Source organism: Microcaecilia unicolor, chromosome 10, assembly GCF_901765095.1.
Source record: "Microcaecilia unicolor chromosome 10, aMicUni1.1, whole genome shotgun sequence".
NCBI lineage: Eukaryota > Metazoa > Chordata > Amphibia > Gymnophiona > Siphonopidae > Microcaecilia > Microcaecilia unicolor.
The window spans coordinates 207191658-207218049 of record NC_044040.1 but is presented as its reverse complement, the minus strand read 5'-3'; the positions used below and the strand labels follow the sequence as shown (position 1 = coordinate 207218049).

At 42.4% G+C, this 26392-nt stretch overlaps 1 protein-coding gene across 11 annotated transcripts in view; it reads left to right on the top strand.

The window, feature by feature from the left end:
* DLG1 (discs large MAGUK scaffold protein 1) overlaps positions 1–26392 on the top strand; it is a 337516-nt gene that overhangs the window by 229236 nt on the left and 81888 nt on the right. For 10 of the 11 annotated variants that reach the window (XM_030216925.1, XM_030216924.1, XM_030216923.1 and 7 more), the window contains 3 exons: positions 6263–6419; positions 18746–18848; positions 23379–23493. In XM_030216925.1, coding sequence (XP_030072785.1) covers positions 6263–6419; positions 18746–18848; positions 23379–23493 — 375 coding nt within the window. Of the gene's footprint in view, positions 1–6262; positions 6420–18745; positions 18849–21471; positions 21538–23378; positions 23494–26392 lie in introns of those variants that run through there. The other variant, XM_030216926.1, reaches the window with a different exon arrangement.

Below are 26392 nucleotides of genomic sequence, written 5' to 3'. Positions count from 1 at the left end.
ATTGCATTGTTGAAGAAAGCATGCTGGACTGAGCAGTCTTCTGAGGGCAGATAGTTGTTGACTGAACCCTGTTTAGGCTGTGTTGGTTTGGGGGAAGGCCTGTATTTACTGGCTCCTTCTTTGAAACTACAGCCAGGGAAGATAACACATTTTTGAAACAGGTATTTGCAGAAGGGTTCATAATCCATTCCAACCTGAGTTCAGCATTCACCTTATTTTCCACAACTCTGAATCATGTAACCGAAAGGGTGTTAAGTAATTGCTCCTTATGGAACCCTGCTATTGGGGATTATAAATTCACATCTGAAGCTTTATCTGGTTGCAGCTTTAGTGCACAGCTAGCCATCAGAATGTTCTCTTTTTGTGTATGCTTGTGAAGAGAAAGTATAGGAGTCTTTATCTGCTTGCTGGATGATAGGATGGCTAGCTGTAGATTGGGATTATATTTGTGTAAATTTACAAAATCTGTCACCTCATTCCCCATCATATTCTGATCCCTCATTATCCATGCAGGTGTCCAGAATCTTGTACCAACACAAATCAAATCCTACCAAATAAGTGCTCTAGCTTTCTGGCTGCATCATGAATATTAAATATATTTTTGTAGGGACCTTAGAAAACGTCAGTTGCACTAAGTATGCACTAGCTCTACACTTCAGTCTTTCTTTTCTCCACTGGAACTATACATTCATCTTTTTTGGTTTTATTAATGCCATTATAAGTGTGTATCATGAAATTCAGCCACCCATCTGAAAGTCAATGCTGTTTTTAAATCCTCCTCCCCACATATAGTAACATAGTAGATGACGGCAGAAAAAGACCTGCATGGTCCATCCAGTCTGCCCAACAAGATAAACTCATATGTGCTACTTTTTGTGTATACCTTACCTTGATTTGTACCTGTCCTTTTCAGGGCACAGACCGTATAAGTCTGCCCAGCACTATCCCCGCCTCCCAACCACCAGCCCGCCTCCCACCACCGGTTCTGGCACAGACCGTATAAGTCTGCCCAGCACTATCCCCGCCTCCCAACCACCAGTCCCGCCTCCCACCACCGGCTGGCACTGACCGTATAAGTCTGCCCAGCACTATCCCCGCCATCGGCTGAGGCATGAGTTCAGCTAATCAAATACTTTGGGGTTCAACTTCATAATTAGAGGAGGACTTAGGAATCTCAGGCTGCATCTCTGCCTGCATCTATCTATTCATCATATTTATGCAAGTCTGCTCAAAAAGAAAATAAACCTCAAACGTTGTGTGATGCAATGCTGCTGGTAAAATTGCAGTCTGCTCAGATTGTCAGAGGGTTTTCTCTGCTTATTACGTGCTCAATATAGGAAGGGCAAGGAAGGGAATGGATTTTGCTTTTAGCTCATGTCTCTTTCAGTTGTAGTTCAGTGTGAGTTACGTTTAGGTATTTATCTGTCTCTGGATGGTTTGCAGTCTTCAAATCCTTGCTCAAAGCCCACCTCTTCAATGTTGCTTTCGGCACCTAACCTTTATACCTTTCAGGTAATCTAGACTGCCCCAATTTGACTGCCCCTACTTGACTGACTGTACATTTGTCCTTTAGATTGTAAGCTCTTTGAGCAGGGAATGTCCTATGTTAAATTGTACAGCGCTGCGTAACCCTAGTAGCGCTTTAGAAATGTTAACCAAAGTTTCAGCGTGCTTGTCTGACATTGCTGTCTGGATGTCTCAACGCCACCTGAAATTAAATATGACCAAAACCGAGCTTCTCATTTTCCCCCCCAAACCCACCTCCCCGCTCCCCCCGTTTTCTATTTCTGTTGATGGCTCTCTCATTCTCCCTGTCTCCTCAGCTCGAAACCTAGGGGTCATCTTTGACTCTTCTCTCTGCTTCTCTGCTCATATCCAGCAGATTGCCAAGACCTGTCGTTTCTTTCTTTACAACATCCGTAAAATCCGCCCCTTTCTTTCCGAGCACTCTACCAAAACCCTCATCCACACCCTTGTCACCTCTTGTTTAGACTACTGCAATCTGCTTCTTGCTGGCCTCCTACTTAGTCACCTCTCCCCTCTCCAGTCGGTTCAAAACTCTGCTGCCCGTCTCATCTTCCGCCAGGGTCGCTTTACTCATACTACCCCTCTCCTCAAGACCCTTCACTGGCTCCCTATCCGTTTTCGCATGCTGTTCAAACTTCTTCTACTAACCTATAAATGTACTCACTGTGCTGCTCCCCAGTATCTCTCCACACTCGTCCATCCCTACACCCCCTTCCCGTGTACTCCGCTCCATGGATAAATCCTTCTTATCTGTTCCCTTCTCCACTACTGCCAACTCCAGACTTCGCGCCTTTTGTCTCGCTGCACCCTACTCCTAGAATAAACTTCCTGAGCCCCTACGTCTTGCCCCATCCTTGGCCACCTTTAAATCTAGACTGAAAGCCCACCTCTTTAACATTGCTTTTGACTCATAACCACTTGTAACCACTCGCCTCCACCTACCCTCCTCTCTTCCTTCCCGTTCACATTAATTGATTTGATTTGCTTACTTTATTTTTTTTTTTTGTCTATTAGATTGTAAGCTCTCTGAGCAGGGACTGTCTTCTATGTTTGTGCAGCGCTGCGTATGCTTTGTAGCGCTATAGAAATGCTAAATAGTAGTAAGTAGTAGTGTACGTGAAGCAATGGAGGGTTAAGTGACTTTCCTAAGAAGTCACAGTAGGATTTGAACTGGGCTTTTCTGGTTCTGAGCCCACTGCTCTAACCATTAGGCTACTCCTCCACTCCTCAACATGCAAACTGAATTCATACAAATGAAATAAAGTAAAAGGAGGTATGTTATACTATATTAAACTACTCAATCTAATTGTTATAGTCTCCAGGCTGTAAAGATTGAAGCTCAAATATCCACTGCTTTTCCTGCCAAGCTAAGGCTGCTTGTCTGTCACCATCTCTGTATTCTAAAATAAACCAACACAAATCATTCCAAATGTGTCCATATTGTTGACAGTGTTGTACCAGTGGAGCATTGGCACTCCCTATAAGAATCCTAGATTTGTACTTCATAAGCCTTACGTTCATGAGTCTGGTGGAATCTTCTCAGAAGGACGAGTAATATAAACTACATACATTGTCTGGCATGTGATAATGTGATTTAAATGATATGCCTTAATAGTAATATGATTATTCCAATGCAGTAAACCAGAGAGCTTCACTATTTTTCAAGCATGAGCCAGTTTGTGAAAAATTAAAAAAAAAAAAAAAAAAAAAGAGTTCAGTGTGAGTGCTAAGAAAGACCATCGCCAGACAGTGTGGCAGGCATCATGTCAACCTCCACCATCCTGTCTCCACTCCCATCCCTTTCAAGCTGGCTTTCCTTCACCTCCAGTTTTCAGTCTTCCCCTGTACTTTCTCTGGAGGCTTCTTTTGTGGCCAGTTGAACAGCAATTGTGGCTTTTTCCCCCCTTCCCAGCACCACATAGCTTGCTGTAAATTTGAACTGCATGGTTTCTCTCTTGTGAGAATATAGTTGGATTCGGGGCAGTATGTAGCTCACTGTTATGGAGGTAAACCAGCATCTAAGGAAAAGGTGGGGGAAGATTGCATCCTTGGGGAAAGGGCCGGGGCCACGCTTAAGATTGATGAAGGCTGTTGTTTATCCCCAGACGTTGCAGTAAAAGCATACTGCTGTAAACTGTTTGAGCATAACATCCACACTTCCCACATGGACTGTATCCTTTACCTGCTTTCGTCTTGAAAATCTCGGTTTAGAACAATATCCCTAATAATCTTTCCCCATGTATAAAGCAATACATAAATGCATCATGTATAGATAAAACATGCCAGTGGTATGTATGCTCCAAGCAATCGACACAGCTGAATCAGAATATTCAGTATCTTAACAGTATCTTAACTTCAGCTGAAATTCTTCATACAAGTCACAAATCCTTATTCTCCAGAATTGTCCCATAGGGGGAGCCGTCTTCAGTTTAAGATGGTGACATCCAAACTTGATGATTGTTTCTTCTCGCAGGCTTGTCATCAGCTGTTTGCTCCGAGCTGGCATTAGGGTTTGCCGATCATTGGAGAGGAATGGTGAGCCCTGTCCAGCATGTAGTTGCATGCTGGCAGGCCCCTTTTCCCCCCCAAAGCAAACGCCAACAGGGGGCTAGAGGTCCGGTGGACCTCCAGTCCCCCCGACGATCCCCCCCCACCCCCAAGGTTCAGGGAGGGCTGGAGATCCGGTGGGTCTCCAGCCCCCCCAAACCCCAGAAAATGTCCCACCCTCCCACCCAGCGAGCGACGGGGGGGGGGGGCTGAAGGTCCGGCGGACCTCCGGCCCACCCCGACTCCCCCCCCCCCCTCCAGCATTGGCTACTGATTTCCCTGGTGGTCCAGCAGTAGTAGTAAAAGAGACCCGGCCCCCCTACCTTGGTTGGAGGAGGGAGGTAGCCTGCCTACCTCCTCTTCCATGGGTGACGCCGCCGCTAAATGGCGATGCCCAGCTCCGCCCAGTGCATCCTGTATGTAGATCTGTTTCATTAGAGATATCCTGAAAACCTAATCTGTTTACAGCCTTCAAGAACTGTATATTCCAAACTTTTGTAATTATTTTACGGAGACCCACAAGAGCACACTGCTGTTTGCACCATTGCTAAAAAGGGGCGCATACGTCAAAAACCTATATAGGTGAGGTCTAGCACACACAACCTCCACTGTATGTATATCTGTTTCATTAGAGAGATCCTGAAAACCTAATCTGTTTACAGCCTTTCAAGAACTGTATATTTTAGGGAGACCCACAAGAGCACACTGCTGTTTGCACCATTGCTAAAAAGGGGAGCATACGTCAAAAACCTAAATCATAAAAATGAAATTATTTTTTGTGTGTATAACACATTTTTCTCCCTAGTCTACATTAAAGGGAAATATGTGAACATGAGCTGACAGAGTTCATTAACACTTGTGTTTCTTGCTTTCCTGTCCAATGTGACTGCCTTAGACTCACAAAGTGAGAGCAGATAAGATTCTTGAGGCTGTGTCCAGTGCGGCCATTCTTGCTGCTGTACTGTGGAGCCTTCCTAGTCTGAGGCTTTCCCTTTCCATCTAACCAGTCCTAATTGCTATCAGCTTGTTGTTGGGGTTTTTTAAAATTGGGTTTCACTTGTGGTACTTGAGCCTTCAAGTTTTTTTATTTTTTTATTTATGATTTTACAATTTTACATCCATTTCAAAAATGTAATAGATACAGAAAATATATTTTAAACATACTATAACATAGGAAATATAATCATTCTTATATTGACCACAAACTACACCACATTATGAGGCAAGAAACTAGGAATAACAAAATAAAGGAAAAATTAATTGAGTTTAATTTACTCTGCAAGAGGAAGAAAACCCTAACTACTCGCTAGCCGATTTAACAGCATATTTAAAGTGGGGCCTCAGGTCTGATCACCAATCTTACTATGTTCTTTCGAATCTATATATATTTGCATTTTTCTGGGGTCAAGAAACATATAATTAACACCACCAATAGACACAAAGCATCTACACGGATACTTTAGGACAAATGTTCCAGATAAAGCGAGAACTCTTGGCTTTAACACCAGGAACTCTCGTCTGCGCTTTTGTGTCTCTTTGTTAAGATCGGGGAAAATCTGGATCTTAGCTCCAAAAAAAGATGCATTCATATGCCTGAAATACAATTTAAAGATGTTATTTCTATCAAGCTCAAGAGCGAAAGATACCAGGAGAGTTGTGCGTTCCGTAACCATCTCCAGTGAACTCTCAAGGAACTCTGTCAAGTTCAGATCTATACTTGAGCCTTCAAGTTTCACTTGTGGTACTTGCATTACTTTCCAAACAAAGGCATCGTGAAACTGACTTATTTTAGAATGAAATATTAATTGAATAAATGTATTAGCCTTAATTTACACCTCTTTATGTGCATGTTCTGTTTTAATCTGCATCTTCTGACTATCCATACTAGCTTGTCCTACGAAGACAAATTTATTTTTAAACTTTTGTTAGGTGAAAGCCATACATCTGACATGCAAATACTTAATGAGCATGATAAATTTTTTTCTGTCTTTTATGGATTTTCTCGGAAGAAAAGGAAAACTCTCATAAAAGAAAAAAGCTGCTGCCTATGGTGATGCACTGAACAAAACAAGATAACTTAATATTTAATGTTCAAATCATATATTTTTCTCTTTTCCTGCCTTTCATTATTTTCCCCTTATTAATTCAAGATAAACCAACAGGATTAAGAACAAATTTTTGATTTTAGGGAGCCGAGGAAAGTTGTACTGCACAGAGGATCTACAGGACTTGGCTTTAACATTGTAGGAGGAGAAGATGGCGAAGGAATTTTTATCTCTTTCATTCTGGCAGGAGGACCTGCTGACCTGAGTGGTGAGCTTCGGAAAGGGGATCGGATTATATCGGTAAGATTCAATAATAAATTTGTTTCAAAGCTATTTATGGAAACTTAAGAATGGATAAAATAATGCCCTATACTTAGCAAAGATTTTCTTTTAAAGAGAGAGAAACCTTGGCATACTGGTATTTCATAAAGCTAATTAGAGATTTATTGACATGAAAAAAGAATGACAAACATAAGTGTCTCATATACTTATATTCAGTACTGTCTATTTCAGTGGTTCCCAAACCTGTCCAGGGGCAGCCACCAGCAAGTAAGGTTTTCATTTCCACCACCGTGGGAGGTGGTGGAAATGAAAACAGTAACAGAATTCAAACACGCGTGGGATAAACATAAAGGAATCCTGTTCAGAAGGAATGGATCCTAAGGAGCTTAGCTGAGATTGGGTGGCAGAGCCGGTGGCGGGAGGCGGAGATGGTGCTGGGCAGACTTATACGGTCTGTGCCAGAGCCGGTGGTGGGAGGCGGGACTGGTGGTTGGGAGGCGGGGATAGTGCTGGGCAGACTTATACAGTCTGTGCCAGAACCGGTGGTGGGAGGCGGGGATAGTGCTGGGCAGACTTATACAGTCTGTGCCAGAGCCGGTGGTGGGAGGCGGGGCTGGTGGTTGGAAGGCGGGGATAGTGCTGGGCAGACTTATACGGTCTGTGCCCTGAAGAGGACAGGTACAAATCAAAGTACGGTATACACAAAAAGTAGCACATATGAGTTTGTCTTGTTGGGCAGACTGGATGGACCGTGCAGGTCTTTTTCTGCCGTCATTTACTATGTTACTATGTTCTGGATATCCACAATAAATATTCATGAGAGAGATTTGCAAGTACCTGTTCCACTGCATGCAGGTCTCTCATGAATATTCATTGTGGATATCCTGAAAACCTCACTGGCTGAGGGTTGTTTCAGAACAGGTTTGGGAACTACTGATCTTCCTTCCTGTAACTTGGTTTTTGCAAGAAAAAGATAAAATGACTTCAGTTCTTTTAGATTTTTAAATTTCTGCAAGGGTAATAAGGTTATTGATCTTTGAGTACCATTTCCCGTGGCACATCACAGCCAGTGTTGACTGGTTTTTAACTATTAACTCAGATCCTACCCAAAGACCAGGGAAGAAGAATAATTCAGTGTGATTTACTTTTGCAGTAATATTTTCTTCTTGCCATTCATGTTTCCAGTTTTTCTGCATAATTCTGAATCTGCTCTTTTTGGCAGTATTTTTTCTTAGGCTAGATTTATGGATATTAAAGAAAAATAAATCCCTGCTGAAACCTGTTTACTTGAGCAGTCCCTGGACTGAGCTATAGAGGGCAGTGTTCTACCATTAAATAACAAAAGAATGGCAGGAAGTCAATAACCTCTACCTCTACCAGAAACGTTTGTTTTACTATACAAAAATCTGATATAGAAACATTATTAATAACAGCTATATTAAGGTTTGTGTTTAAAATGTCATTTATTTGTATAAAATGCAGCTGAAATAAAAATTGAGAGCAGGGGGCGGTTCAGCAGTGGTTCTCAATTGTCATGAACTGATCTTAAGATTAAAAATTCTGTTCGTCTGCCTTCATTGAGCCTAGTATATCTAGGTTAAAGAGATCTCTTTGCAGTCCTGAAGGACCGACATTGAGCCTCTGATACGAGCCGAAAAAAAAAAAGTAATGTCGGACATTGCTGTAAAGATTATGATTATACATATAACAAAGCATAACTTACTAATGAATAGCTAGTACAGATCTGTCACAGAAAGTGGGTGTGTACACAGGAATGTAAAATAGTGGTCACAGTATTTTTGTATATACAGATTATTTATAGTGATGGGAGACAATGAACATTCAAATGTTTGACAAGCTGATCGATCTTCCAGCCAGGAACTGGACCAGAACTTCTAGAACATATCTCAATCTTCATCTTCCCAACTGCAAAGGCCTCAAATACAAAACCTACTACGCATCCAACTTCTCTGTCATAGGCAGCCAACTCTGGAACGCCATACCTCGACACATCCGAAAAACCACTGAACACCTACCCTTCCGAAAACTGCTGAAGACTTACCTCTTCAAACGAGCCTATCCAAATGACCCATCCTAATTCTCAAACATAATTCCACAACACTAGTATTACCCACACTTCAACCCCTTCCCCACATCTCTTACTATTGTCTTACTCTATGTAACTATGTCATCTCTTTGTTCCATACTTTGTATGATCCCTGTGATACTTTGTACCATACTTTGTAAGCTGCACTGAACCTACTCTATATGTCATCTCGTGATGCATTGTTCCCAAACCTGTATTATCTCCGTGATACATTGTACCACACTTTGTAAGCCACAGTGAACCTGCTATTGAACGGGAAAGAGCGGGGTATAAATGCCACAAATAAATAAAAATAAAATAAGATGACATTTTCTGTAGTAAAAGAAATTTAAAGCCAAGGATTCATGGGTCACATACGTTTTCTCGCAGCTACTGGTTAGTCTGTGCATTATCATTTTCTTGGCAGCTATCATCAGCTTAAAATACCCTCTATTACAACATATTGATGTGGACCACCTTACTATATGGACAAATGTTTAAGCAAAAATTCAAAATCGGGAAACGAGAGAGAGAAGATGCAGCCTGCTGCCTCGGCAGACTCAAAGATGGCAACAAGAGGTAAACAAGTCTCTGTTTTCCCAAATCAGAGAAATAGTCGTAGAGGCTCTGGGTGCCAGTTTGAAGCCAATTAAAGAGCAGCAAGGAAACCTGGCTCAATGTGTGACCAATTTCAGTGGTTGCGTGGCTGAATTGGAGACCTGAGTCGATGGAGCAGAGGACGCCATGAGAGAAGCAACAAACAAATTGAAATATGTGCAGAAAGTGATTGCAAGTTGTGAAACAAAACTAGACAATTTGAAACGTAGCCCATGAAGAAATAATTTGCAATTTGTTGGTCTGCCAGAGTCAATGAAAGAACAAGCGTAGCGGTAATTAGATGGCAACATCAGCAATTGGGAAGCAGAGCTAGTGCTGGGCAGAGTTCTACGGTCTGTGTCCTGATTGTGGCTGGACAGATTTGGCTTCAGCAACTAGAGAACAAGACCAGTGCCAGGCAGACTCCCACGGTCTGTACCCCGAAAATGGCAAGGACAAATCAAGATTAAGTATACATATGTAGTATCGTATCATATACCTTATACTATAAATTTATCTTGTTGGGCTGACTAGATGGACCATGCAGGTCTTTATGTGCTATGTTACTAAGAGGTAGATGCACTAAACGTTTTTCATCGTTAAATGAGCCCTCAGGGAAGAATTTCCTATCCTTTCCATGCACTTAAGCCTATTTTCCGACGACAGTAGCAGCTAACGAAAACGGAATGGAGATGAGCAATTAGTGTGAAAACCCCATTGAAACGACATGCACTAACCTTTTCCGATTGCCTTTACGCAGGAAAAAGGCAGGAAAAAGTGTTAAGTGAAAAAATAAACAAACTTTGAGCCAATCCCAGCGCATTAGCAGAGCTAAAAGCGCTGTGATTGGTCCAAAGGACCTCAGAAAACACATAAAAAAATAAAAATAAAAAAAGGATCGGGAGGGGGCAAGGGCGCTCATCAGGAGCGTCCTGTACGGACGGCCTTGCCCCCCCCCCCCCCCGCTGCTCCCCACTTTCCGCCGCTCCCCCCACCCCGAAAAGCAAACTTCCTCTTACCGGGCCCGTGCAGCGCCTCTCTCCTCTGTCCGAAGGCGCTGCACGGGCAAGAAGAAAGCTGAATCAGCTGATGCCTGCCTTCGCCTAGCTTCGATAGAGCGTCTTTCTCCTCCTGGGCCCGCCCCTGTCTGACGTCAGTAACCTACGTAGGTTACTGACGTCAGACAGGGGCGGGCGCAGCAGAAGAAAGACGTGCCATCGCGAAGGCAGGCATCAGCTGATTCAGCTTTCTTCTTGCCCGTGCAGCGCCTTCGGACAGAGGAGAGAGGCGCTGCACGGGCCCGGTAAGAGGAAGGGGGGCCCGATGGAGGAGGGGAATGGCGGCGACGACCCCAAAAGGGGGCGGGGCACGGATGGAGGATGTCGGGAGGCGGAGCTGAGGTGAGAGAGTAGTGAGGAAGGGAGGGGGGCAGGGGCTTCTAGAAGTTTGCTTTTTCGGGGTGGGGGGAGCGGCGGAAAGTGGGGAGGGGGCAGGGGCTGCTAGAATTTTGCTTTTTCGGGGTGGGGGGAGCGGCGGAAAGTGGGGAGCAGCGGGGGGGGGGGGGGGGGCAAGGCCGTCTGTACAGGACGCTCCTGATGAGCGCCCTTGCCCCCTCCCGACGCTTTTTTATAATTTTTGTTTTTATTTGGGAGCCATGTGCTTGCGATTTGACTGTGTTTTGACTGTTTGTGGCATGCGCAGAGCAGCTAACATAACGCTTGGCTGCTCTGCGCATGATTTGGGGGCCGATTAACGATGTGTATTGTGATTCTTTGATACATTGTACGTTTCACTACCGATCTCAGCATGTGCGACTTTTTTTTTTGGTGCATTTTTCGTTATTTTAAAATCGTTAGGGACTTTAACGATTTAGATTTTTTTACGTTTGGTTGCTGCATCTGCCTCTAAGTTAGCTGGTGGGATTCTTTGGATTATGGCTTACAACAGAATTCCTGTTCAGCACTCACTTAGGCCCCCCTTAAAATCAAGCGTGCACATTGGCTTGGGGAGAGCGAGAGCAGAGGGCAACAGACCTAGGGTTGTGATTGCCCACATTTTGAACTTTGCTCATAAGAACTACGGATTTCAGCAGTATAGACTTATGGCAGCCATCGAATACTGCTGTTCCAAGACTATGCGGTGGCAGTTGTGGGAAAACTGAGGGCATTTAACTCTGTTTGCATGCTGCTGGCGGAGAGACAAGTACGTTTTACCTTATAGCATTGGGCTCTACTTTGAGTTGTCGATGAGGGCAAAGTGAATGTTTAGAGTCGCCAGATGTGTGATGCCATACATAAAGCCTGTGCATTGTTTTTTTTTTTTCTTTTCTTATCCCTCATTCTGAGTTCACAACTTGGACTGATTGAGATATAACTTGTTCTTAAGGAACAGGATCTTTTAATTGCTCTAATTTGAAGACTCACAGAGCGGCATGTCCACACATGAACGTCGTGTCCTTCTGTTCTAACAGTTGTACAGTGCTTTGCTCTGTCTCTACAGAGTCAGCTGTTGATGGTAGACATTGCATACTTGCCCTGTTTCAGTTACCTATTTGAACATTGCAAATGCTTAATCCCCACTCCCTGAAGACGAATATAGCAGGGTTTTGCTTTTGTGTTAAATATATGTGGGGCGATGGCTGGAGAAGCATGGAGAATCTGTTCTGTGATCTGTGTTATTGAGGGATTGGCCAATGCATAAGTTTGAGAGTTTGAAACAGCACCTAAGTTAAATTTACTAGGGGTGGACTAATATAGGGGATGTATGCATGGTAATCCATGTGTACTTAAATGTGACCCAAAGGAGAGTGTGTATAAAAGTGTGACTAGTATGGGCTTTGGGGAAGCTGATGGGGATAGGGGACAAGAATGGGAGGTCAGTTGTGTATGGACTGAGGTCATTAGAAAACATCTGACAGTGAAAATACACAGGTTATACTGGAGTGTAATGAAGTTGACTGATTTTTTTTTTTTTGGGGGGGGGGGGGGGGAGTATTGTTTTTTTTTTCTGCTGTTGGAGTAAAGGCTGGGCTCTCAGATTGGCAGCCTGTAATCTTAGAAATTCTATTGCTTTTATATGAAAATAGCTAAGATGTTGCTAAAAGTATATTTGTGGACTGTTTCAGGTATTAACTGTTCATTAAAGAGGACAAAAATTTTACATTCCATAAAGTGCCACAAGACAGATGTGACATGTCAGCAGCAAACGAAGCTCTCACCGTCTAAATATCAGAAGTTGAAGGCTTCCTGGGTACAACACTGTTTTTTCACCTCATCCTCTAAGAGAAATATAGGTGCAGCTATTCTCATAGGGGAAAGAAAGCCAGCAGATCAATGTCGCAACAAAAAGATTTTATTGAAGATACCGTGTATGAACAAATCGCCCGACACAGGCCGTGTTTCGCCCACCTAGGGCTGCGTCAGGGGCTAATTTGAAACCTTCGTAAAGGGGCAAATATGGTGCATAAAAGTCAAGAAAAAACCAGCCAAAACGGGAATCCTGTGGTCTCTAGCATACACAAATGGACACACCATCTTTTTGTTGTGACATTGATCTGCTGGCTTTCTTTCCCATATTGGATTTTGCAGATCGTTTGCCTTGTTGTTTTTTGGGACCCTCGCTATTCTCATAGGAAAATCTGTGGATTTTAAAAGAGATCAAAATGATACCTGATAATGAAGGTAGATTTGTTGTAGTCAATGGTTCTTTTAATGGTACATTGGTAATAATTGCCTCTATGCTTCTAATTTTGCACAAAAGATATATTTTTTCAATCAGTGTTCCTAGCTCTTGTGCCTTTTATGGGCGGCTTTCTGATCTTGGCTGGTGATTTTAATGTGGTGGTGATGTCTGGCTCAAATACTAGTGCTAGCCCAGACCAGAAAGGGGACCGAGGGCTCTGGTCTGCAGCCTGGGCTTTGTGGATCCTTGGAGACTTTTTCATCCTCAGGAGGTGGTTATACCCATATCTCTAAAGTGCATGGTTCAATGGCTCGTGTAGATTATATCTTTACATCCGAGGGATTGTTCTCAGAGGTTCTGGCTGTGGATGTAGGTCCACCGATTGTCTCAGACCATACTTTAATTTCTATAGTGATAGAAGGATTGGGCCCTAGGAGAGGAGGTAGACCCAGGTGGTGCTTCCATACTTATCCAGAGATTGGGACTTTTATGCAAACACACAACAGAAGTAGAAGGATTTCTGTGATTGTGCTAGAGATCAGGCTGGTAACCCACTCCTGTTTTGGGACACAGCGAAGGAGGAGATATTTGGAGAATTTGTGTAGAAAATTAATGGGTGTGTACTTAAGGGCCCTGACCCTGGTCAACGGGAATTCTTGGATCAAGACTCAAACGGCATTGAATAATTTGATACATGAGAAAACAATGAGAGGTATTACATATCAGAAATTCAAACTATATAAATTTGGTAACTAGCTGGGTCAATTTGTTGGTAAACTTGACTAGGGCCTAATTTGGCCCTACAATTGTCTCAGCACTCAGATCCCCAGAGGTTAGGGTTTGTTCTTGTCAGAAAGATAGAAAACATGTTTAGAACATTCTGTGCACGACTCTGAAGTTAAATGTCCTTGATAGTTGAATGGGTTCCATGGCATTACCCATTATCTCAGCATCTAATATGGAGCAGCGTAATGCCTGAATATCCGGGGAGGAGAATCCAACAAGCTGTAATACACTTAAAGCCCTATAAGTCCGCAGGCCTGGATGGGTACAGTGGAGAATTTTTTAAAATTTTGCAGGCACATTTGTTGGGTCCCTTGGAGGCTTATTTCATCCTTGTAGTTGCGATGATGTTGGTATTTTGCTTCTAACATCTTCAGGGGAAGTAAATTTTCACTGAGCACCATTTTCAGTTTTTTTTTTTTTTAATGTTTATTTATATATTTGAACATACATTTCAAAGTATATTGCTGAAATTTACATTTAAACAATCCCATATCCCCTCCCCCCTCCCTCACTTCCCCAACTCCCTGTCCATATATCTCTTCTATTTTCATTTTGCAATAGTCCCAACACTGCTGCACCCGTGGTTAAGTTTATAATGTATTTCGGTCTTTGCACTCTTAGCGGCGTTCAGAGCCGCGGTGTCATCAGCTGGGGTGCATCAAGGTCGATCCCGGCTCGGTGCCTCCACTCTTTATACTTATCCCAAATTTTTAAGAACTGGGCTACTTGTCCATTCTTTATTGCTGTCAGTTTAGACATTTGGTAAAAGTAGTCCATTTTATATATAACCTTCATTACTGGTGGAGTCGATTGTTGCTTCCATGCGGATGCCACCGCTATCTTACTCGCCGCCAAAAACATGGAGGCCAATCGATGCAGAGGCTTCGAGAGTCCTGTAGGTCGAAAGTGTAGTATGCAATGGTCCACTGTCAGTGGATACTCTTTGCCCAGTATTTGTTTAAGCATGTCCAGCAGTTCTCTCCAGTATCTTTGTATTTTTGGGCACATCCACCAGATGTGTAGCATGTCTCCCTTCATTGTACATCCCCTCCAGCATTGATTCGACGCTTCTGGTATCATTTTGGCTAGTCTGTCCGGGGTGTAGTACCAGCGATATAGTATTTTATATCCATTCTCTATAATGGCACTACTCACAGAGCTACTTAACAAGAAACCCCATGCCTTCTCCCAGCTGTGTGTGTCATGTCTAGTTTCTGTGTCTTGTTCCCATCTCTGTGTGTATTTCAATATGGGGGTTCTATGTGCTAATAGTGCTGCATATATTCGTGTTATACATCCCTTGGTGCTACTCCCACCCATTGCCCGCTCCAGCTCTGTTTCCTCCCCCTGCAACTCTGCCCTCGCTTTTCGAAGAATGTAATTTCTGATTCTAGAGTAATAAATTAAATGTTGTGGTCGAAGATCGTATTCCTCCCGTAGCTCCTCATAGGAACGGACTACCCCCTCTTCCCATATTTGCCCTAGCTGTTTTAGTCCTCTCTGTTCCCATTGTTTATACACTATATCTCCCTCTTCCCATGCAAAACCTGGTGCTCCCCTAATGTGCATCTTTCGGAAATATGTTCTATTTGGGCAATGCTGCTGACGTATCGTGTTCCAGGTCAGGAGTGGTGATTGTATTGCTATTGGCAGAAGTGCCGCCATTGCTCTAATACGCTTTCTAGGTTGCCAGAGCAGCATGGCTGGTTGGTGCATACCCACCCACTGTTTTTCTATCTGAAGCCATGGTTTTGTTTCATCGTTAACCCAAGTTACCAATATCCTCAGCTGTGCTGCTTGATAGTATCGATAATAATCTGGTACTCCCATACCCCCTTTTTTTTTTGATTGATAGAGCATTTCCGCTCGAACTCGCGGCGGCTTATGCTTCCATATATATGCAAATGTTTTACGCTTTAATTGTCGAAAGAATTTATTGGGGATCGGTAGTGGTAGTGCCATAAAGTGATATAATATCTTGGGTAAGATCATCATTTTTATCGCTTGTATTCTGCCTATCCATGATAGCTCCAATCCCTCCCATCGATCTAGGTCTTTGAATAGCTCCCGCATTTTAGGGGGAAAATTCGCTTCATATATATCCGTTAATTTGGGTGTAAGATTGACCCCCAGATATCGCAATGAGCGAGTTGCCCATCGCAGTGGGTATTGCTGTTTTATGGCCTTGATAGTTTCTCCGGACAGGTTAAGGCCCATTAATTCTGATTTAGTCATATTTATTTTAAACCCTGCTATTTCCCCAAATTGCTGCAGAGTTTGTATTATGCCCTCCATGGAACCCTGGGGATTTATCACAGTAAGCAAGATATCATCTGCGAATAACATGATTTTATGTGTCTTTTGTCCAATACGGATGCCTTGTATTTTGGGGTGTGATCGAATATCTTGGGCTAGGGGTTCCATTGTTAGGGCAAAAAGCAGAGGTGATAGGGCGCATCCCTGTCGTGTCCCTCTCTCCAGTGTAAAGGTTTCAGAGCATTCCCCATTAATAATCAGAGCTGCTAGTGGTTGTTTATATAATTGTCTTATCCATGCTATAAAGCTGCCTGTTATCCCCATTTTCTTTAGTACTTCAAACATATAGGGCCAGTGAACTCTATCGAACGCTTTTTCGGCGTCAAGTGACATGAATACCGCTGGTTGCTCCGTGCTATTGATCTCCTGTATAAGATGCATGGCTCTTCTTATGTTATCAAATGTCTGTCTACCCTCTATAAACCCCGTTTGGTCATCTCGTACTAATTGCTGCATAAACATCTGTAGGCGCTTAGCTAGAATCTTCGTAAAGATTTTGTAATCTGTGTTTAATAGCGATATTGGGCGGTATGAACCGCAGTGTTTCGGGTCTTTCCCCGGCTTTAGCAGTATAATTATATGTGCTAGCCTCCACGAATAGGGCAGTTTTTCCTGATATTCAATCCCTTTTAAAACTCGGACCAGTAAGGGAGCTAATAGATTTCTAAAGCTCTTATAAAATTTATTCGTAAATCCGTCTGGCCCAGGCGCTTTTCCATTTGGGAGGTTACTGATGGCCCACTCTATCTCTTTTAGTTCTATCGGCGCCGAGAGTATGGCGCTTTGGTCTGGGGTGATTTGGGGGAGCTCTACCTTTTCCAGGTAAGTCTGTGTTGTTTGAGGGTCTGCTTGAGTCTCATCTCTATACAAGTGTTTATAGAAATCCATAAAGGCCCGGCTAATTTCCTTAGTTGTAGTTAATCTTTGCCCTGTGCTTTCTTCTATTGTATGAATATGATTTTTGCTTTTATGCTGTTTCAGTTTATATGCTAATAATCGGGATGCTTTATTACCAAATTCAAAATGGCTTTGTTGAGTTTTTTGCAAGGTTTCCGCCACCTCTGCTAGCTGGAGTTCCCTAAGTTCCAGTTGTACCTGGTGGCATCTCTCCGCTGCGTTAGTGGGCGGATTTCCATTGGCCATTGATGTTAGCACCATTTTCAGTTTAAGATTTAAGAATGTATTTGATTATTAATAGCATAAAAATACATAAAAAGAATTTTACTTGGATATAATGATCTCTGTGAGTTGTTGTAGGAAGAATGGGCATCCAAATGGTAGATGAAATGTATTTAATGCGGACAAATGCATGCACATTGGGAAGAATAATCCAAATCATAGTTACCTGATGCTTGGGAGTCAGCACCCAAGAAAAAGATCTAGGTGTCACTGTAGACAATATGCTGAAATCTTCTGCCCAGTGTGTGGTGTTAGCAAAAAAAACAAACAAACAGGATGCTAGGAATTATTAGGAAAGGGATGGTAAATACGACCAAGAATATTATAATGCCTCTGTATCGCTCCATGGTACGACCTCACCTTGATTACTACGTTCAGTGGTTGTCGTAACTTTAAAAAAGATATAGCGGAAAGGCTCAAAGAGCAACCAAAATGATAAAGGGGATGGAGCTCCTCTCGTATGAGGAAAAACTTAAGAGGGTAGGGTTCTTCAGCTTGGAAAAGAGACAGCTGAGGGAGATGTGGCCTAGTGGTTAGGGTGGTGGACTTTGGTCCTGGGGAACTGAGGAACTGAGTTCAATTCCCGGCACAGGCTGCTCCTTGTGACTCTGAGCAAGTCACTTAACCCTCCATTGCCCGCCGCATAGAGCCTGCCATGAGTGGGAAAGCGCGGGGTACAAATGTAACAAAAAAAAAAAGTTTACAAAATCCTGAGTGGTGTAGAATGGGTAAAAGTGAATCGATTTTTCACTCTTTCAAAAAGTACAGAGACTAGGGGACTCTAGTGGTTAGGGTGTTGGACTTTGGTCCTGGGGAACTGAGGAACTGAGTTTGATTCCCACTTCAGGCACAGGCAGCTCCTTGTGACTTTGGGCAAGTCACTTAGCCCTCCATTGCCCCATGTAAGCCGCATTGAGCCTGCCATGAGTGGGAAAGCGCGGGGTACAAATGTAACAAAATTAAATTAAAATTAAAGTTACATGGAAATATATATTTTTTTTAATGGGAGGAAATATTTTTTTACTCGAATAGTTAAGCTCTGGACCTCGTTGCCAGAGGATGTGGTAACAGCAGTTAGCTTATCTGGGTTTTAAAAAGTTTTGGACAAGTTCCTGGAGGAAAAGTCCATAGTCTTCTGTTGAGGTGGACATGGCTACTGCTTGCCCTGGGATTAGTAGCATGGAATGTTGCTACTATCTGGCATTCTGTCAGGTACTTGTGACCTGGATTGGCCCCTGTTGGAAACAGGATACTTGGCTAGATGGACCATTGGTCAGATCCGTTATGCCCATTCTTATGTTCTTGTATGGAAGGGTAAGAAAGAAAGAAGAACCATGAGGATGCATGCCAGAAGGGGAAGGTCAGTTTCTGGCATGAGTCTGGAACCAGCTAGAGAGCACTTTTCTTTTGCCTGCTCCAGGTGCAGGTGTTTTACCCTCCCTGCTCTGGGGAGTGAGGGGGAGGGGAGAGAAGATACCTGCTCTAAGGGCTGATGATAGCGGTAAGTGCACAAATGAGGTCTCAGGAGAAAGGTTTGCCCACCTATGAGCTGTGATTATAGCTGATTAACAGCTTTCTGCTTCAATTAGTAATGCAGTTTTTTTTATTGGCCATTTTAGAACAGAAGGGCATTCATAAGATCTTTATGTAAGTGCAAGAGCTTTAACCTTAGGAAAAATTTTGTCATTTTTATTTCTAGGTGAATGGGGTTGATCTCAGAACTGCAACTCATGAACAAGCAGCAGTGGCCCTGAAGAACGCTGGCCAGGCTGTAACTATTGTTGCACAGTACCGTCCAGAAGGTAAGAACTAACCATGCCCTCTGCCTCCATGTCTGCTTTGATGGTGAAAAAACTGTGTGCTCTGGTGACTGCTAAAACTAATCTTTGGAGAGGCCTAAATCTTAGTTGTCCGTGTAATTTAACTATATTAACAATACTATGTAAGCCACATTGAGCCTGCAAATAGGTGGGAAAATGTGGGATACAAATGCAATAAATAAATACATTTGTCTTCTCTCATCAACTGAATAGGGATGCTCGGGAAATGCTAGAAAAAAGAAAATTACTTTGTTATAACTTAAAGTTCTATATTCTAGCATTTTAGGAACAAGCAATAATAGCAAAGGGAGAATTTAAATGTCCATTTACTGTACAGGACTTTACTTTTTCTTCCCATCCAGTCTGTCCATCCTCAGTAACCACTAACTCCTCCTTTTCCTAAGAGATCCCACATGCCTGTCTCACGCTTTTTAAAATTCTGACACAGTTCTCATCTCCACGACCTCCACCGGGAGGCCGTTCCACACATCCACCACCCTTTCCGAGAGAGAGTAATTTTTTTGTAGATTCCTCCTAAGCCTGTTTCCAGATGTTTCCTTTATATGACCGGCATAATCCTCAAAAATGTATTTAGATTCCTTCTAAACCTATTTCCAGAGGTTTCCTTTATTTGATGGGCATAATCCCCAGAAATTTATTTAAACAGCAACTAGAATTTGGCTGGAGTTGATAATAAAATGTGATTTAATAAGAAAATTGGTGGATCTGCTCCAGTGAGATCTCCTCTTTTTTGATCTGTTAAGCTTCTAGATCAGTCAGGACTAGGGGTTCTGATGCAATGAACTGCCTTTTACAACTTCCAAGGGAGCCTCCTCTTCCCCTCCCCCTCCCCCCATTCCTTTTATTTTATTTCCTAAAATTTGCTGGCTGCTACAGACTTCAGACCCAGGCATAGAGAGAAAAGTTGCTGCCGGGGCCAGTTCTGTATCTGGACTTGGAAACCTCTATAGAAGTGAGAGGAAGATGTTGGAGAGCATGGGAAAATTTTGACGATGAGTAAAATGTCAAAACAATATTAAGATTTTCATTCAAAATGCAGATCTGCAGTATTTCAGATATACATGCTATATATTAGAAAAATACTAATTTTAGTTTGCTCCTTGACCCATAAAATCATCTATGGGGCTGGCCCCGATTTCATGCACCCCTTGATCGACCTTCCACCCAGAAATGCCAATCCTGCTGCTCGTTCCTATCTCCATATGCTCTTCCCGAACTGTAAGGGTGTCAGGTACAAGAGGATCTTCACCTCGTCCTTTCGCTATTGGAGTCCTAAGCACTGGGATGCACTCCCGCAACACCTTAAAACCCAAGCGGACCACTCCCTCTTCAAGAAGTTGTTAAAGACCTATTTCTTTGCCAAGACCTACTCCCCACTTTTCACCATTGACTGATGCACTCTCCTTGACCCTTACCCTGCTTGATCCACCCTGTTAGATGTTTTTCATCCTGTCTCCTCCTTGTATACTTTTCTAAGTTTCCTATTTTGTGATTTTATTTAACTTTTTGTAAGCCACATTGTGCCTGCATGTGTGGGAAAATGTGGGATTTAAGCAAACCATAAATAAATAAATATTTGATGCCCAGATTGTGCCCCTCCTTTAGGATGTCGTATCAGTCCTTAACACCCTTAGATTGCCTCTTCATTGCGCCCCTCAAGTCTGCCCTACCGCTTGTATAATCTTAAATTTGGCAGACTTTTGGTGTTCTTGAGAAATACATCAGGATCCTCAGGAGCTTAGCCTAGAATGGGTGGCAGAGCTGGTGGTTGGGAGGCGGAGCTAGTGTGGGCAGACATATACGGTCTGTGCTGGGGCTGGTGGTTGGGAGGGGGGACTAGTGCTGGGCAGACTTATACGGTCTGTGCCAGAGCCGGTGGTGGGTGGCAGGGATAGTGCTGGGCAGACTTATACGGTCTGTGCCAGAGCTGGTGGTTGGGAGGCGGGGATAGTGCTGGGCAGACTTATACGGTCTGTGCCAGAGCTGGTGGTTGGGAGGCGGGGATAGTGCTGGGCAGACTTATACGGTCTGTGCCAGAGCTGGTGGTTGGGAGGCGGGGATAGTGCTGGGCAGACTTATACGGTCTGTGCCAGAGCTGGTGGTTGGGAGGCGGGGATAGTGCTGGGCAGACTTATACAGTCTGTGCCAGAGCCGGTGGTGGGTGGCAGGGATAGTGCTGGGCAGACTTATACGGTCTGTGCCAGAGCCGGTGGTGGGTGGCAGGGATAGTGCTGGGCAGACTTATACGGTCTGTGCCAGAGCTGGTGGTTGGGAGGCGGGGTTGGTGGTTGCGAGGCGGGGATAGGGCTGGCCAGACTTATACGGTCTGTGCCCTGAAGAGGACAGTACAAATAAAAAAAGTAGCACATATGAATTTATCTTCTTGGGCAGACTGGATGGACCGTGCAGGTCTTTTTCTGCCGTCATCTACTATGTTACTATGTTACATCAGAAATTTCACTGTAGGAAAAAACACCACTGATGAGCTGCTTTGCTCTGTCTGTGTAGCTTTCTTTCTGTAGCTTTCTATTTACCTGCATCACGTGGACTAGCAGCAGTATTTTTGAGCTGTATCGGCAAGTGTGTTTAGAATTGTGTACGGAAGATGTCCCAACTAGTGAGCTGAAAGGAAATTTGTCTTTTATTTTATGTAAGTAGAGGTTCTTTTAGTGTTTGTAGCACTGTATCCATATTTCACTACTTTAGTTTATTACTAAAATTAAATTCATTCTGAATATTTGCTTAGAAACAATGGTTATAATGTTTACATCGTGCTCTTTTCTAGTGGGTGCTTCTAACACTGGGAATATCTTCTTTGCAATGATTAACATTCTGTATAATGTGCCAATAATATGGTTTGAATGCATACTGCTTTCTGAGCTGGGATAGACAGGACACAATGCTAAGGGTTTTTTAGAGCTTTCTGTTTTAATGCAAAGGTTTAGATGAATACTGTCTCTTTGAGAAGGTTGTATAATAGTGTAAATGATTGATAGTTGTGTTTACCTGTACTGTTAGTCTTTAACTGAATCACATTTGCCTAGGCATCACTTTTTTGATAGGACATGCAAACCAAAATAAGAAGAGGGGAACAATTTTATTAAAAACAAATTTCCAGAGGGAGGTGGGATGGAAAGCGATATAAATTTGCAATTTATTTTTCAGTTAAACTACTGTGTGTCACAATTTTATTTTTAAATTCTGAAAAAAAAAAAGAATTGTAAGATTTTTTTTGTTTTTGTTTTTGTTTTTTGAAAATTATGTTAACAGCTCTATCAAGTTTTTGGAAGCGCATGACGACAGTCTGCATCAATAGTTTTAATAAGAGAAAGCCAGATTAAGTAGTGAATGCTGGCGATCATTTGAGTGGGGAATTACCTACATTAATAGCACAAAGGTAGAGCTTTAAAAAAATTTTTTTTTTTTTTAATTTGAAAATGTTTATTGAACACAACATAATGGAAAAATACAATGCTTGCCAGTGCTGTAATATTCCAAATAAAGCAAGTCCAACATCAACTGTAAATCACAATCATTTTTGATAATTTTCTCCCCACCCTCCCACCCAAATCAACTCCCCCCCCCCCTCCCCTGCTCCCAACTTAATCCATCTTGGTTAAATCACCTGTACATGTAATTCACTACTCCATAGTCGATCTATTTGAGACCATTCTTTCGCATCTGGCTTATATCTGCCTTGTCTTTTGTCAGTCAATTGTTCTAGTCCCACAATGTTCTTGATTCTTATTGTCCAGTCTGTGATTGTAGGACCCAATCTTTGTTTCCAATGGGCTGCTATTTCCAGCTTAGCGGAAATCCTGTGAGAAATATAATTTCATTTTTCCTGTGTTGAAATTGCCTAAAAGCTTTCCTGACTTGTCGAGGGACACGCAGAAGCGTAGGCAAAAGTTCTTGCAGTTGAAACAGGAGACGCTCCAACTAGGAGCAACGTTTTATTTAAAATATCCATGTAAATGTTTGGTTAATTATCAGAATGTCAAATATGCGTATTTTGACCCATCCCAATTGTGTTCCTTCTTAACATCAAAGAGAGCTCTATAAGTGAATATATACCAAGCCTGTAACGCTGAAATCTTGTTTTCGGTTTAAGTATATTTGAAATGTTTAATTTCTTTTCCTTACATCTCCAGTTATTGAAAACTTGGACTCACCATTGTGGACTTTAAAGCATCTAAAAAGGAGATGTTTTTCTTTATTTTTATTGTTGAGGAAATTCTGGGTAAATTAGTATTCTTTAGTTGCTTTTTTCCTGTCAAGTAAATTTACTTGTGATTTTGATTGAAATAATAATAAATAAATAAATAAATAAATAAAAAAAGAAATTGCCTAAAAGCATAATGTGTGTAGGTTGTTTTTTTTTTTTTTAAGCAAAACTGTACATAAAAGAACTTAAACCTTAAGGCCACAGCTGTCATTTTTGCAAAAACAAGCACAATGGTTTATTTGTATTTCATTTTCCTTGTGTTGTAGAGTATAGTCGTTTTGAAGCTAAAATACACGATTTACGAGAACAGATGATGAACAGCAGCATCAGTTCAGGCTCAGGGTCTTTACGAACAAACCAGAAGAGATCCCTCTATGTCAGGTAAAGGTGTGATTCAAATGTACTGTTATTCTCCCTAGAATTTGGCCTTGCAGCTCTCTTGCAACTATCTTTAAAGTCTGAATTAGAGCTAACTGAAGTTAATTCATCATTCCACTGAGACAGTACTTGCAAATACTAGCCGTTGAGCCCGTGAAAACGGGCTACTTTTGGAATGGGGGGGGGGTCCAAGCCCCCCCCCCCGGAGTCGCTGCCGCCGCCCCCCCCCCTCCACCCTGCCCAAGCAACACTGTAAACTTACATCAGCACGCAGCAGCAGGCACATCAGCAAAGCTGCCGTCAGGATGGGCTTCCTTCTCTGCCTGTGTCCCGCCCTCGTGTGACGTAATGGCGGCGAGGGCGGGACAAAGGCAGAGAAGGAAGCCCGACGGCAGCTTTGCTGATGTGCCTGCTGCTGCGTGCTGATGTTAGTTCACAGTGTTCGGGCCAGATGGAGGGGCGGCGGCGACTCCGGGGGAGGGGGAGCGGTTCCGACATCTGCAGCATGCCTCTCTGTCCCGCCCCCATCATCACGTATTGAAGCGGGGGCGGGGCAGAGAGGGAAGTGTCTACTGCGCATTTGCGAGTGGGTACGGTCACTCGCCGTTTATATGTTTGATAGTGGGGAGGTGTGGGAGAGTAGAGGAGACCATGGTAGATTGTATCTGAAAAGCATTTTAGCACAGAAGTAAATTGCACAGTGTCAAGTTGCATGTTAAGTATTATGCATAAAACAAAATACTTTATCACATTCTATCCGGAGTCCTACATGTATTACACAGTCTTTAAGACAATGCCTTGTGCATGATGCATGCATAGATTTCGGTATGGCTTATGTTCAGTTTTATATGGTGCCACTCATGGCCCTGGTATATTTTTAGTTTTTAGTAGATAAATTGGTCCAGCGGGTTGTATTGCTGAAATGATGATTAAAAATATATAAATAAAACAAGAGAATCAAACTCAACACATGCACTACAAACCCACAAAAATAGATAAAAACAAGCAACAATATTTCTTCAAAAAAAATGTAAAACCTGTAATTGCATAAATTTAAATTTCTTATTTTAAGAAATGACATGCGACGTGGGCTTGTAGTGATTCTGACAGCAATTCCCACATATCACCATGTGTGTACTCTGTGATTTTATCCATCCTTCCTGTTGTGTGGCTGTTTAGTAATTATTTTAGATAAATTTTTCTTATTGCTACCCTTTATACAATGTTGTAACGGAGCTCCTATTGTTCTATCCTTTGTACTTTTACCCATTATTTTATTCTTTGATTGTAAACTGCTTAGATATATGCTTGATGGGTGGTATATCAAAGTTGAACATTGAACATGGCCATGTTTGCTTATGCCTTCATCGGGGCTTAAAAATATAAAAATTAGGTAGATCATAAATATTTATTCATACGTACCAGTCGTACAAAACGCTTTACCACCTGCCAACAGATCATAAAGTGAGAAACTAAATAGCAGAATACAGCCATATCTAATAAACACATAGTGAGTTGTTAGTGTTCAAAGGCTCTATAGAATTGATATTAGAGTCCATCGTAGTCAATCCAAACTGTCTAAGAAAACAAATAGGCCCTGTTTACTAAGACTTTTCAGAGCTCGCTAACACTAGAGACACCCATAGGAATATAATGGGTGTTCTATCGTTGTTAGCATGCGCTAAAATGTTAGCGCACCTACAGCGTGGCTTAGTAAACAGGGTCTATAGTTAATACAATTACATACAAAAAGTAAATAGTATTGTATCCTGTATACACAACTTTACAATGATAGCAACACAACTATCAGAATCATTACCCTTCAGAATTTTAAAATTAAAAAAAAAAAACTTATGGATGGAAAACAAGCATGAGGATGTTATAATGCCGTTATATCGCTCCATGGTGCAACCGCACCTGGAGTATTGTGTTCAGTTCTGGTCGCCTCATCTCAAAAAAGATATAAAGGAATTGGAGAAGGTGCAGAGAAGGGCGACGAAAATGATAAAAGGGATGGGACGACTACCTTATGAGGAGAGGTTAAGACGGCTAGGACTCTTTAGCCTGGAGAAAAGGCGGCTGAGGGGTGATATGATAGAGGTCTACAAAATAATGAGTGGGGTAGAGCGGACAGATGTGAAGCGTTTGTTTACGCTTTCTAACAATAATAGAACCAGGGGACACAAGATGAAATTAGAATGTGGTAGGTTTAAAACAAATTGGTGAAAGTTTTTCTTTACTCAGCGTGTGGTTAGATTCTGGAACTCATTGCTGGAGAAGGTGGTGATGGCAGCTGGCCTTGCTGAGTTTAAAGGGGGTCTGGACAGATTCCTGAAGGAAAAGTCCATTGATCGTTATTAAATTCTGGGTTTTTGCCAGGTTCTTGGGGCCTGGATTGGCCGCTGTCGGAGACAGAGTGCTAGGCTTGATGGACCTTTGGTCTTTTCCCATCGTGGCAGTGCTTATGTACTTATGTAAGAAGAAAATTAGACTCCCAATCTCTCCAGTAGTCTGATTTATTTCAAAACAGCTGCATTCTTTACTTATATATCCATCTCCAAAGGCACCTTTTAAACGGTAAATATGTCTTTATATTTCTGCATCAGTGTTAAAATAGAAATCAAGGACTGCAGAGGTATTAGCTAAGACTCCCCAAGAATAATACTCAGAGAGTATTAAAGGAGAACAGGCATGATGATATCAAATTCTATAATATAATAATACCAGTGTCAAATATGCCACAGTAATCTTCTCAAAAAAACTTGTGTTTAACAATTGACAACAGTGACGCTATCTATTCAGTCACTGACACCAGGAAAGATGCTGTACTAAGAAATACCATCTTTAAATGGGAAAATTCCCGCTGTTGTGATGTCATAAAAGGGGAGGAACCAACCCTTAA